Below are 12,995 nucleotides of genomic sequence, written 5' to 3'. Positions count from 1 at the left end.
TTCTTAGGTCATCATATCGCTTGTCTTCTTTACTTTTCCGCTTTTAGTGATATGATTGTTTGTGTTTAACCTAGATTTGAATAATAAACCTAAGTAACAACTTGATTAATTAATTTAGTAACAACTTGATTAATTAATTAGGTTAAATAATTTGAGTTTATAGGGGTCTAAATATACAAACATGTTGTTATACACTGACTTAATTAGCTTATAAATAGCTAGGGCTTCAACCTTATTTTCTAAGAACTCCCTTAGTATTATTAATAAAATTGATCCCATAAAAAGGTTTACTTAAATACTCCACTATTAAGTCCCTTTTTTTTCTCAAAAATAAAGTACATTTTTTTTCCTTCGGTTTCACACACACACAGAGACTAGTTTTAGGGTGTTGGCTGTCAATGTTTTGGAGTTTACTATTACCATGTTAAGTTCTCCAATGACAATCTATAACTTGACCATGATAAGCTATTTGGGGTCACGTGTGTGATTGGATGAGGTAATTTTTGTTATCTTATTTAATTTATTGTTTAAAAGTATAAATGTACCTTAAAATGTGCAATGCTTTAAAAAGATGCATATTCCATTTTTAAACGAAATTTAGTTGATGCAAACGAAGTCTCAGAGAAATTGTATTTCCAAAATACAGCAAATCTAAGGGCCTGTTTAGTTTGAAGATAACTCAAAACTCAGTTCTCTTTTCCTATTTTTCATTACTCAATCTCAGTTTCCATAACTCACATCTATATCTCTACTTTTCCCTTACTCTATCATACTTTTGTTTGGTTCTTGTTCTCAACTTCATATCTCACTTCTTAAACTCAAATTTTTTATAAATTGGAGCCCACACACTGTGGTTAGTCAGACTGATAACCCTTTACCCGCGTGCTTCTCCTCTCTCCTCTTTCCCATTCATTTTTTGTTCTGTCTCACCTCCTCACTTCCTCGTACAACCTTGCCAAAGATGAGTATAGTAGTTATACAATACAGAATTTCATATAAAGAATAGCATTGATTTTCAAAAAAAAAAATTTACATTCATTTTCAGGCTCTAGTGATGTTAAACACTACTGCATAGCTTAAACATGAAGCACACAATACTAAGATATTTTCAGTAATATGAATCAGGTAGTAGAAATGAAAAATAACTAAAAAAATCCAAACAAAATTTGGTTTTGAATAACAAATTACATAAAGTAAATAGAGAGCACAGAAACTAGAAAATTTGCATAGAGCAACAACTCTTTAATCCACAAAGACCTAAAAAAAAAAAAAATCATACAAAAGTGAGGAGAGGACAAGAGAGAGAGGGAGAGCTACGGTTAGTTGATGGGTTTTGGTCTTCACAGCTGCTGCTGGGTTTTTGGGTTTTCTTTTAGATGGAGAGATTTGGGTGTTCTTTGGTTGTTGGGTTTTTGGGTTTTCTTTTAGATGGAGAGCTTCAGCTGGGTATAGTTGTTCTTCAGTAGCAGAAGGGAAAAGTAAAGACAGGACAAGAGAGAAAGGAGTAAAAAATTTATGAAAAAATGTTGGTTTGCTGTTGGGAGAAGGAGAAAGGAGAAAGAAGAAAGAGAAAGAGAAAGAGAGAATGTTGTTGGAGAAAGGAGAAAGAAGAAAGAGAGAAAGAGAGAGTCGTTGGTGCTGTTGACTTGACATAGACATGTCCTTGATGCGAGTCCCACAAAGATGTATATATTTACAATAATGCCACTGTTACTTGTTTTTCATAACTTGAAAATATCAAAAAGTTGTTTTCAATTTCCATAGCTTAAACTCAATTTTTTGATAATTGAGTTAGGAAACTAATCCAAACAAAGCAATTTGCTATGAGGCCCACAAAATTTGGAAAATGAGTGATGAAAACTGAGTATTGGGAGATAAAAACACTTAAACCAAACACCCCCTAAGTAACTACTAAGGAATGAGCATAATTTTTTGGGAGAAAAAGAGTTACTTGAATAAAGTTGTAAGTTTGTAACAACTAAACTTAGAGTTTGTTTAGGATGTGATGAAAAGTTTAACTTATTTGAGTTTTTAGCTTTTTCTTTAATACTATTCATGAGTCCTATTATACTGTTCAACTAGTTTTTTCATTTGAATTGAGGAGAAGCAGAAGGGAAGTAGAAGGGAGTATAGCAGAGTTAGTTAAAAATATGCTAATTTTGGGTCAAATCTGCTCTACTTTACTCCCCTCCCCTCCCCCTTAATCCAAACGAAACCTTTTTTTCTACATTTTCAAGCTCCGTTTAGGAGTTCATAAGGGAATGAAATGAAATGTATTTAAGTAAGGAAAAAGAATGGAAAAGAATGAAATGAAATGGAATTAAGTAACCTTGATTGAATGTTTTAAAATAAAGGAATGGAAATGAATGAAAATGAATGGAATGTAAGTAATTTTGTTTGGGAGTAACATGGAGGGAATGAAATTGAATCATTTTATGACAATATTACTATTAGATCCCTATTTTAAAATAAAGAGTTGAATATACAAGGGTATTTTGGGAGTTTTAGTAAAAAAATCATTAAATCTAATTGCATTCCCTCCAATTCCTCCCAATTTCGAGAGGAATGAAAATTTGAAGTTTTAAGGGAATATATAGGAATGAGTGTTCCCTTCTACCCATTCTATTCCCCCTACTTAAATTCCCAAACAAGGAAATGGGCATTCCATTCCCTCCATTAAAACTCTCAAACAAGGGAAGGGAAAAATATTCTAAAATGATTTATTTCATTCATTTCATTTCATTTCATTCCCTCTTTTGAAACGAAATCTCAGTGAAAAGTTTTCAGTTCTAGCTAAATAGATTGAAACTTAGTCTATGATTAACATCTCAAGGCTTTGTTATTTACATGATCGCAATTAGGACTGAGCACTTGACCCGGCCCACCCAAAAACCGACTCGGACCGACCCGACCCGACAGGCTTTAGGCGGGTCTAAGAATATTCGGGTCGGGTTTCGGGTTATTTTTGGTTTTGGGTCGGGTTCGGGTCAGTTTTCGGGTCCTATAAATACCTTAGTCTGAACCCGATTGCTGTGTTTTTGAAAAAAAAAAACCCTACGTTCTCTTCAGTCTTCGCCTCCCTCAGCTTTCTGCCTCCCTCCCTCATCTCTCTCTTTATTCCTCAAAGGTTTAAACCTCATCCTTACAAGCCAGTTTCAAGCTATTTGCTCCATTTGTCTCTGTGTAAGTCATAGAACCTATTTCTTGTTAATTTGTTATCTCTGTTTCTTGTTAATATAGTTGGGTTTTTAATACTTTCGGATTTTGGGGTTTTTTTCTATGTGAATATCCTGTTTGGGTTTGATTTTCTTGCTTTTTGTGATGTGGGTTTGGCTTGAATCGTTTTTTTTAAGGATCCATTTCGAATTTTTTTCAGGTTTTTAACTAAAGAGCTCTTCTGCCTCTCTCTGGGGTTTCACTATTTTGCTTTTCGCCAAGGTAAAAGACCTCTCTGCCACAAAATCTTTGAAAGCTTTACTCTGTTTCTCTGTTGGATTCGTGTACTTAAACTGTTTGCTTTAGTTTCTTAAACCAAAGAACCCATGTCCTTTAAGTATGTCATGTTTTTTGCTGGTATATTCACATGTAATGGTTTTGATTTTAGCTAAAAATTCTATTTATTGACATTTGCATATAAATTATGAAAGGGGAAACTATATGTATACCTTTTATTTATTCATCCAAAGAATAAACAAACTTGGAAACTGTCAAAACAGGGTTCTTTGAGCTAACTGAGGAGTTTTTTCAACTGTTTTTAAAGATTAAGACGTTGTATCTGGTGTGCAGTCGTTGTTTTGTGCAGTTTTCTGTGTTGTGTTGCTGCAGAGTTGTTACCAAGTTTGTTGCATGTTCTATTTCGATGTTTGGTGTTGTTAGTTTGCTATGTTGATGCAACTTTTGATGCTCTTGTTCCACTCATTTCAATTAGAGGTGTTTCACTTTCATCAAATTAGTTCTGGATATATTACATTTTTCATATATAAGGATGTGGACCAAAAAAGACAATAGTAGATATACATATTCCCCTGGTACTAACCCCCCACTTCATAGACCATATTCTAGCCCTCTCTCTGCCCAAAGACTCACCCAAGGATCTCAATAGGCCCTTTATAAATTTGACTAATCGGCCCTTATGGTATATTGCAACTAAAGAATTAATTAAATATTTTTCTAAGTAAAACTCACTACATTCTTTATTATTGACTCCTCATGTTTTTTTTTTTTTATAAAGGTTAGAGACTCCTCAATACTCTTCATCATTGACTACATGAGGGATGGAGGAAGAATAATATGATAGAAAACAAAGCCCACAACTAGGAAATATGCTATATAAGCACCTAATATCCATCCTCTCTTATTGGGTGTAAGTGTTTGTTTTGGATGAATAATGCATTTCAATAAAGAAGACAAACATAAATCCAAATATTTCATAAAACCAAAAAAAAAAAAAAAAAATGAACAGAAAATATCCAGAAGTATTCCTTATGGTAGAATCCTCTATAGGATCAGCTTGGGATCGCAATCCCACAACCCAAGTCACTGTTCAACCTCAACTCTAACACCCTCACTGATCATCACAATTAGATCAAGACTTTCTGCATAGCACATAGGACTAATGCCCCACTTTCCACATAAAATCCTGTTAAGAACTGAATCAATAGCCTTGCATTTGCTTTCCATTATACACTTCACTTCCTTCTTGATACCTCTCATTATTTGTTCTTCACTCCTTATTTCTTTTTTGCAGCAACCCCATGTGTATGAAGCCAAGTTTAATGTTGGAGCTTGAAGAAGTGCTTACATGCAGGATTACTGAAAAGAAACTTTTTTTTGACAACTAAGCATTCTATCCAGCAATGGATTGCTGTAATTTGTTTCACGACTAAGCATTTTGTTGTAATGTAAAGCTTTAGATATCTTGTCATAGTTTTTCATTTCTGGCTCTTTAGTGCTTGTGTTGGTTTTTATGCATTTGTTTTGCTTTCTCAAAGTTCTAACACTGTTTGGAGAGTACACAACAGAATGAAATGAATTAGAGTGGATAGGTTATAAATGAATGGAATGTGGAGGACTATATTATTTTCTTTTGTTTGGTGTGCTTTGGAGTTGCATAATAGAAGGAATGGAAAGAAGAGATATCATACTTGCAGCTTTGATGGTTCAGTGAAGATATTGTTGGTTTTGTGTTTTTATTGTGTATATCCATGTAATAGTCATAAATGTGGCTTGCTAAGGAGATTTTAGCTTTTATTTTCATAATTTTTTTTTAAATGATTTGATATTGGACTTTTTTTTTTTAATGAGAGATTATTATTACAAAAAAGAATATAGTAACTAAATGCTCATGGAAAACAAGCAGCAGCAGTAGAGAAAAAAAAAGAAAAAAAAGAAGAGATCTGACCTGAGACCCGGAAAACCGACCCGATTTTACGGGTCGGGTTTCAGACAGAGAAACCCGATTTCTGTCGGGTCGGGTTTCGGGTCACAGTAAACCCGACCCGACCCGACCCAATATCAGTCCTAATCGCAATCAAGCCCGAGCACCAGTCGAAAGTGTAGGGTTTGAGATCTTCCGGCCCATCATACTGGGCCGAGTCCAATTAATTTGACCACAAAATCGATCCTCTAGAAAGGAGCTATAGAGAGAAAGTGAAAGAGAGTACTGTGAAATCCCGATAAGCGATGGATCTTCTTCACAATGCATATTCCACTGCTTCAGATGACGATGACGAAGTCGAAGAAAAACCCGAAACCAAGCATCAAATCCTGCCACTCCCTTCTTCGAAGCGACCCAAACCCGATAACCCGTATTCCACTACCACAACAAGTACCAGTATCAAACCGCATTACATGCCTTTTCGCCCGAGCCCGAACCCGAGCCCGAGCCTCCAAACCGAAGCTCCGGTTCCTGGCAGATACGTCTCCAAAAGAGAACGCGCACTCGTCGGTTCGTCTCCTAGGGTTTCCGACCCGAACCCGAACCCGAACCCACCTTCCACCACCACATCATCCTCTGCCTCTGGTACTTGCTTCCTACCTTTTTTAGATTAGTGTGATAAATTTATCTTAAATCATTGTTAATTGTAGAATATTTTGTGGTTTAGTGTGTACATTACATTACATGTGCTCTTTATAGTTCATTATGGTTAATTTGAAAGGATATTATAAATTAATTTCTTTGATTACTTGTGTGAATAGCTATAATTAATTGTTTTGCATTGCAAAATGATAACTTTTTTATATTAATTAAATGATAATGATCAAGAAATGATACCACAGTGATAAGATTATTTTTTGGTGCTAAATATATTCTAAGAAGCTATTTAAAAGCTGAAGGTTAATTTCCTATATCACTGTCATTTTTTTTTGTTGGGGGGGGGAGGGGGGGAACTATACCCGAAATTCGATATCCAAATGCGTTTAAAAGATGATAGTTTTTGTACCTTTTGATTATTAATAGTACCATTTTCAAGTGAGCAATGCTATCGTGTGAAATGTTTATGGTTGGGCCATGATTTAGGTATAATGGAAGTTTTTGTGAAAATTTCCTGTAACTAGTAAGTTTGCAAGACCTAGACAGCCTGGGTTCGATCCCCACTAGGAGTTCACTTGGATTAACTGATACACGGTTCTGGTGGGTGGGGTCCTGTATTCGTGGTTACTCACCAAGGGTCGAGGGCCCTGCGTTGGTGAGGTTCAACGTCATCTTATAAACAAAAAAAAGTTACACATTTTCTTTTTTGGAAGACAGGGTATGAGTTGTGTTTGTAACTTAATACTAAGTGAAGTAGTAACGTAAAATTTTTGGAAGACCTATTGATTGTTAGTTGGTCATCTCTAAGCATGTGGTCTGAGTTCGAATTCCTGCCAACCCTTTTGGTAACCAAAGTCGTTTTAGTAATTATGATGGTCTTATAGACTAGTCAAGTGCTCAAAGAGTCGAATTTCCAGAACTTAAGCAAAAAAATAAAAGCTCCCATAAGCTTCGAGGATAAATGAAGTTCTAAAAATTCATTGTTAAATGAGTGGTTTGAATTTTGTCACACCATCAATAACTTAAATAGATGCCGAAATGGTGTTAATTGTTTGAATACGTTGATGTGAAAAAATTGAAATCACTCATTTAACAATGAATGCCTAGGATTTTAAGAACTCGATGGCAGAGTTACCATAGGAATTTTAGAGGATCACAATCCGTTATACTTTAATCTTTGCTTGCTTTTAAGTTCAAAATTATCAACTTTTTGAATCATGAGCTAAATTACTGCACCTGTCTGCTATTGTCCAATGGTGTAAACTTCAGATTGAGAGAGTAACTGAAAGTGTACTGCAACTGTCAGCCATTATGGATTTGGTCATTTCTGTTGACATGGCTTATGGAGATCTGTCTTTATATAACATGGTGTTATATGCACAAATCAAGACATGGAACCAAACTTGTACTTATTGGCCTCTTTCGTAGTATTTGGGTTAATACTTCTCACATGTCATATTATTTGCTATCACTAACTAATCAAGGTCTATATCATGTGTTTCACATAAGTATACTAAATATTTATATTGTTTTAGGTGTTTATTGCATTCAGTGTTAAGGGTAAACTTGCATTTAGGTGAATTTCTTTATCATTGATGGAAATATGTTACTTTTGCTAGTCTAAGCTGTTTTGTTATTGTTCTCAGTTTTTGGGAGTATTTCAGATTCAAGTATACCACATGATATTATGTCATCATTGAGACATCAAAGAGAGGATTGCACACGGCTAGGCCGAATATCTGAGAGGCTAACTATAGCTCTATGTGGCCATACAAAGGCTGTCAATGCTATACATTGGTCACCAAGTCATGGTAAGTTCTTTTTGTTAACAAGTTGTTGATTTAATACTTGCCCTATTTTGTATTGATATTGTACCCTATAGTTTGAAGTTATCATTATTTGCAGGTAATTTTATCAAGTAATCTGTAATTTTAATTTATTTTGAGTTGAAATGTGTCTACTACAATATTTAATAACAATATTGAGTAATATTTATGCTTATTGTATATATTGCTTGCCTCATTGATCTGTTGAATAGAGTTAGTCTACAGCCCATCTTCTTGCTTCCGCTGGGATGGATCACACAATCTGTATATGGAATGTATGGAGCAGAGATCAGAAGAAAGCACGTGTGTTAAGCTTCCACAATGCAGCAGTAAAAGATGTGAGGTGGTCGCAACAAGGATTATCCGTGCTTTCTTGTGGGTATGATTGCTCATCAAGGTTAGTTGATATTGAAAAGGGAATAGAGACTCAGGTTTTCAGGGAGGATCAAGTTGTTGGCGTCATAAAGTTCCATCCTGACAACTGCAACCTCTTCCTTTCTGGGGGAGCAAAGGGTCATCTTAGATTATGGGATATTAGAACTAGCAAGGTGGTCCATGACTATATACGAAGTCTAGGCTCGATCCTTGATGTTGAATTTTCCATCAATGGAAAGCAGTTTATCTCTTCTAGTGATGTTTCTAGAAGCAATGTCAGTGAAAATTCTATTATTGTTTGGGATGTCTCGCGACAGGTTCCGCTTTCTAATCAGGTAAGTGAGCCACTCAACATTTTCCTCCTAAACTGTCGGTGGGAGTTTCTTTCTCATCTTGTTGGCATCATTGATTCGCCGTTCCATTGCTTAATGGAAGTGACAGAGGCATTGTCAAGTGGATTATAACTCTTTTATCCCAAAACTGTGTTCATTTATTGCTTACTATATAATCCACTTAACTTAATTTTGGAATTTAACTTATTGAAACTTGTTGAAATATATCTTTTGCCATACTCATAAGTACTGTTATCCATTTAATTAACTTCATATCTTGCTCAGAATATGTCCTTAAAGCCTTGCCAAGCATATCAATTCGTTGGGTATAATCCAGTATGATTCTTTTGTGGATAGGTAACAATTTCTTTTTACAAGTCAATGATTTCAATTGAAAAGAGCAAAGAGGGCGCAATTGTAGTACATGGGAAGTACACATCGGTAGTGCCAAAAAGGGGAAGAAAAAAAAAATACAATGTATTTAGAAAAATTCATATCAGCTAGAAAGTCTATTCAAAGTTTCAGTTGGTAAAAGATCCAGTATGAAATTTTATCCACCCATGAGTTTATTGCCCTTTTGGGCAATTTTCTTTTATTTGAACTTCTATGTTTTCATTTTTCATGTTCTCAGTCACTGGTAGGATGTGATCTTTATAATGACACTAAAAAATTGCAGGGTGTTTTTGTTTTGTTAATCTCAAAGAAAAATTTGTACTGTAGCAATCGGTGAGTCATTGACTTAAATGAATTGATTATGATGATATGCTCCATGGTGCTTTTAGTATTGATATTAGTATAGTTTTCATGCTTTTGTTATTTGATAATGGTTTGAATTAATGGAAGCTTTTTAGCAAAACACTTTTTAAATAGAATTCACGCTCATGTCAGAACTGACACTGCTCTTTCTTTCCTTTGAAGAGGCATCTGACATGTTGGCTGCTTAACAAGCACTTTGTTTTTCATTCGCAATAGGAATTTGTAATTTTAGCAAGGATTAATGACCAAGGCCATTGGGCATAGTCAGCAAAACATTTTTTTTGCCTACTGAGAGTCTAATGGGCTGACACTTTAGTCCTTGAAATTTATAAAACATTGGTAAGTCCCCTAAATCATTTAATTTGTCACAATCAAGTCCTTTCATCTACATTAATAATGCCAATAGATAGCATATCACGTTAAATAATTGATATGGTGATGTAGGACAAATTTAGAAAATGTGTACTCGTGCTTGTAGTGGGTTTAGGCTCATGGAAATTTGTGGATCTAGGCTTTAGATTTGTAGAAGAAAAGGTCAGGCTCAAATTTCACCAGAGTTTGATAAAATGGAGAAATGAGGGCAAGAATACTATTTTTCTTGAAGCAAACAAGTAACTAGAAAATTTTGGACAGCGTTTGTGTTTAGGAATCAAAGTTTGGTTTGATTAGTTATTTGATGGTTGTTTAGTAGATAAAGTGCTTGAGGTTTTAGGATTTGACAGGTGAGAGGAAGCATTTGATTTGGAGTTGTAAGGAGGAAGGATATAATTCTTTTTATTTTTGATTTGTTCATACTGTGAGTGAAATTTATGGTGTTGAGGGGCTATATGAACACTACCACAAGAAAGAGAAGAAGAAAAGAGAGAAGAAAGGAACAAAGTAGGAGAATTATCACACTGGGTAACACATGCTTCTCATAACCAAATAATCAATTCTTATTACTCAACTCCTCCAATTCTTTGACTACATTGAGCATAAACATATAGGACTTCTTGTACTACTAGCATGAGCCCCCTATTTTGACTAGTAAACCATAACCCAATAATGTAATCAAAGACTAACTTACATTCGAAGCAAATAAACATAAAACATGGAGAATCTATAAACTCAACTAAATTGCCAAAATACACTTAATGTGCAAGAGTTATGGAAATCACAGTTATACTGCAAAATACAAACTACCCTTAACCCTAAGTTATTTATCAAAACAAAACTAACCTTAAGTTGTAAAATAAAAGCCCAAATTAAAAACTATTTCAACCCTAGAATACTTATAACTCGACCCTTAAAACCATGTAACCTCTGCTTCAGTTAGACTTCAATCATTGACCCAATAAAACAATCTTAAATAGACAAAATTTCAAAGTAGCAATAAATTAGTCTTCCATGGCTGCATCACATGGCATAACTTAATGATGATTTGGCAACTGGAAGTTCATAAAGAAGGGCAGGAGAGGAAGTAGGGTAGCGGGTAGAGGCAAGCCTTTTCAGACACTTGAAGGGAACAAAATGGTCTATGTGGATTTCCAGTTATGAAATCATCACTAAGTATTGTCATTTCAGCTATTTAATGGGACACATCATCTCTTGGCACTAGTGAGACAGATGTAAGAACTTGATTGCAGCAAGCCAATAATTTAAATAATTGAAGGGACTTGATTGTGCCTTTTTAAATGTTACAGACCAAATTGGAATCTTCTCAACTTCAGGGACCGAAATAGGTGTTTACCCAAGTCTAGTTGATACAGGACCATGAACAAGTAATTTATATTTATAAAAGTAGGGATAGTTAAAAGTGTGGGTTGATATAGCACCTAAAATTCTTGTCCTAAGAAAAGGCATTGCACATTAGGATTAGTCACGATAGATCCAATCTTTTTTATTATTCCCTCAAGATTTAGTGAAGATACAATCTATCTTATTATTCCACCAAGATTTAGTCAAGATCTAAACTTTTTATTACTTAATACTTCCTAAACCTTTAAATTTCAAACCCCATTCAAGAATCCCTTTAGAACTTATCAAGAATCCTAAATGAGTGATGAATTTCTAAAGATCCTACATCAAATTGGTATGAATACCCACTAAAGATTTTGTCTTGTGCCAATCATACTCTTTTTCTTCCTTTAAAAAAGAAAATTCAATATTTGAAATTCTAGTTTTGGTCCTTTCAGTTGAGTAAAAAGATAGTAATAATTTAGCCTTATATCAACATATTATTCCACTGTGTGAATCTTAGTTTTCACTTTTATTGCTTGGTGAAAGTAAGAGGTCTCTGTTTTCTTTTGGCCACTGATGATATCTATTCCTGATAGGCATACCAAATTTGGGATAAGGTCTGATATACAAAATAGTCGAGATACTGCTGCCATGTATTAATGGCAGATTTTGATCCTGGGGATTCTTAGAATGTTGGTTTATGCGTGTACTTTTGATACTGTGTTTAGAATGTTTGTGTTTACAATGCTATATGCATTTTGGATTTGGAGGGTGTCTTGAGATCAAATGAATGTTAATTCCATTCCATTGTTTTTATTAATTGATTAGATATTTTATAAAGCTTCTTCCTTTGCTAGCAGGTTTATGTGGAAGCATACACCTGTCCTTGTGTTAGGCGCCACCCATTTGATCCATTTTTTGTTGCTCAGTCGAATGCAAATTATATTGCAATCTTCTCTTCTAGTCCTCCTTTCAAGCTTGACAAGTACAAAAGGTATGAGAACCATGGTGTCTCTGGATTTCCAATCAAATGCAATTTCAGCTTGGATGGGGAGAAGCTTGCTTCAGGCTCCTCGGATGGTTCTATTTACTTTTACAATTACAGGTCCTCCAAACTTGTAAGAAAAATCAAAGCATATGAGGAGGCATGCATAGATGTTGCTTTTCATCCAATGATGGCTAATGTAATTGCTTCGTGCAGTTGGAACGGAGATGTTTCAATATTTGAATGATTGGCCATTAATGATTGTTTTACAGTTGCTGGAAGGTTGGACCTGCCAAAGTAAAAGGAAGGATGTCAAAGATGAAAAGACAGGCCATAGTATGTCTGGATGTGCACTTGTACAGTGCTAGCAACAATGCTTTGCTTTGCGTCTAATCTTTTTGTGTGCAGTGTCCTTTTTGCAGCATATAGTTTATATATGTTTGAAAATGTTACAAGGAACTTTATCATGGATAGAGAGAATGAGAAGAAGAAAATATAGGAAGGGCCATAGGGCGTGCAGTTTTGGCTACTATTAGCAACTATGCTTGAGTGCTTTGCGTCTAATCTTTTGTGGTCTAGGATGTTTAGTATCCCTTTTAAAGCATAAATGTATTTATGTTTGGAAATGCTATAAAGAACTCTATATCTCGCGTAAAAATAATGCGGAGTTCCATCAAACAATTCCTTCCAAATGCAAACACAAAGGACCCATTAACATGTTCAAGATATACAGGAATCAGGTTGACTTTCTAAGATTTGTGCCTTTCGTTTGAATCAAATATGCTTTTCTGAAGATAAGGTGAATCCAATCTGATTCTCTGGAAGTTGTTGAGGTGTTTAACTTGTCACAATCACAACTATAGTCCCTTGAATGTGATTGTGGTTTCTGATTAAGCCTGCTTTCATAAATCGTGGTTAATAAAGAAAATGATAGTCAATAGGTCGCCATCATCAGAAATATAGTCAGG

General features: G+C 34.8%; 1 protein-coding gene and 1 long non-coding RNA gene across 3 annotated transcripts; both read left to right on the top strand.

Annotated features, from left to right (window-relative positions):
• The first annotated feature begins 3,024 nt into the window (after positions 1-3,024).
• Positions 3,025-5,149, top strand: LOC115957901. 2 transcript variants are annotated; one of them, XR_004084422.1, is made up of 4 exons: positions 3,025-3,183; positions 3,377-3,438; positions 4,232-4,363; positions 4,748-5,149. It is a non-coding gene; the product is annotated as an uncharacterized LOC115957901 (long non-coding RNA). The 2 variants fall into 2 exon arrangements; XR_004084421.1 differs by lacking the exon at positions 4,232-4,363 and having other exon boundaries at positions 3,027-3,183.
• Positions 5,150-5,622: 473 nt separating this feature from the next.
• LOC115955758 (WD repeat-containing protein 25) lies at positions 5,623-12,708 on the top strand. Its single transcript, XM_031074073.1, has 4 exons — positions 5,623-6,022; positions 7,681-7,845; positions 8,086-8,570; positions 11,903-12,708. The coding sequence occupies exons 1-4, from the start codon at positions 5,683-5,685 to the stop codon at positions 12,272-12,274; spliced, it is 1,362 nt and encodes a 453-aa protein (XP_030929933.1). The 5' UTR covers positions 5,623-5,682; the 3' UTR covers positions 12,275-12,708.
• The last annotated feature ends 287 nt before the right edge of the window (positions 12,709-12,995 follow it).

Source organism: Quercus lobata, chromosome 8 (assembly GCF_001633185.2).
Source record: "Quercus lobata isolate SW786 chromosome 8, ValleyOak3.0 Primary Assembly, whole genome shotgun sequence".
Taxonomy (NCBI): domain Eukaryota; kingdom Viridiplantae; phylum Streptophyta; class Magnoliopsida; order Fagales; family Fagaceae; genus Quercus; species Quercus lobata.
This window is presented reverse-complemented; position numbering and strand designations above follow the sequence as displayed.

Bases quoted from the DNA above. Each gene is read 5' to 3' on its own strand.
- LOC115955758 (XM_031074073.1), top strand. From the start codon at position 5,683: ATGGATCTTCTTCACAATGCATATTCCACTGCTTCAGATGACGATGAC. The intron at 7,846-8,085 runs GTAAGTTCTTTT...GTTAGTCTACAG, and splicing joins ACATTGGTCACCAAGTCATG to CCCATCTTCTTGCTTCCGCT. The intron at 8,571-11,902 runs GTAAGTGAGCCA...CTTTGCTAGCAG, and splicing joins AGGTTCCGCTTTCTAATCAG to GTTTATGTGGAAGCATACAC.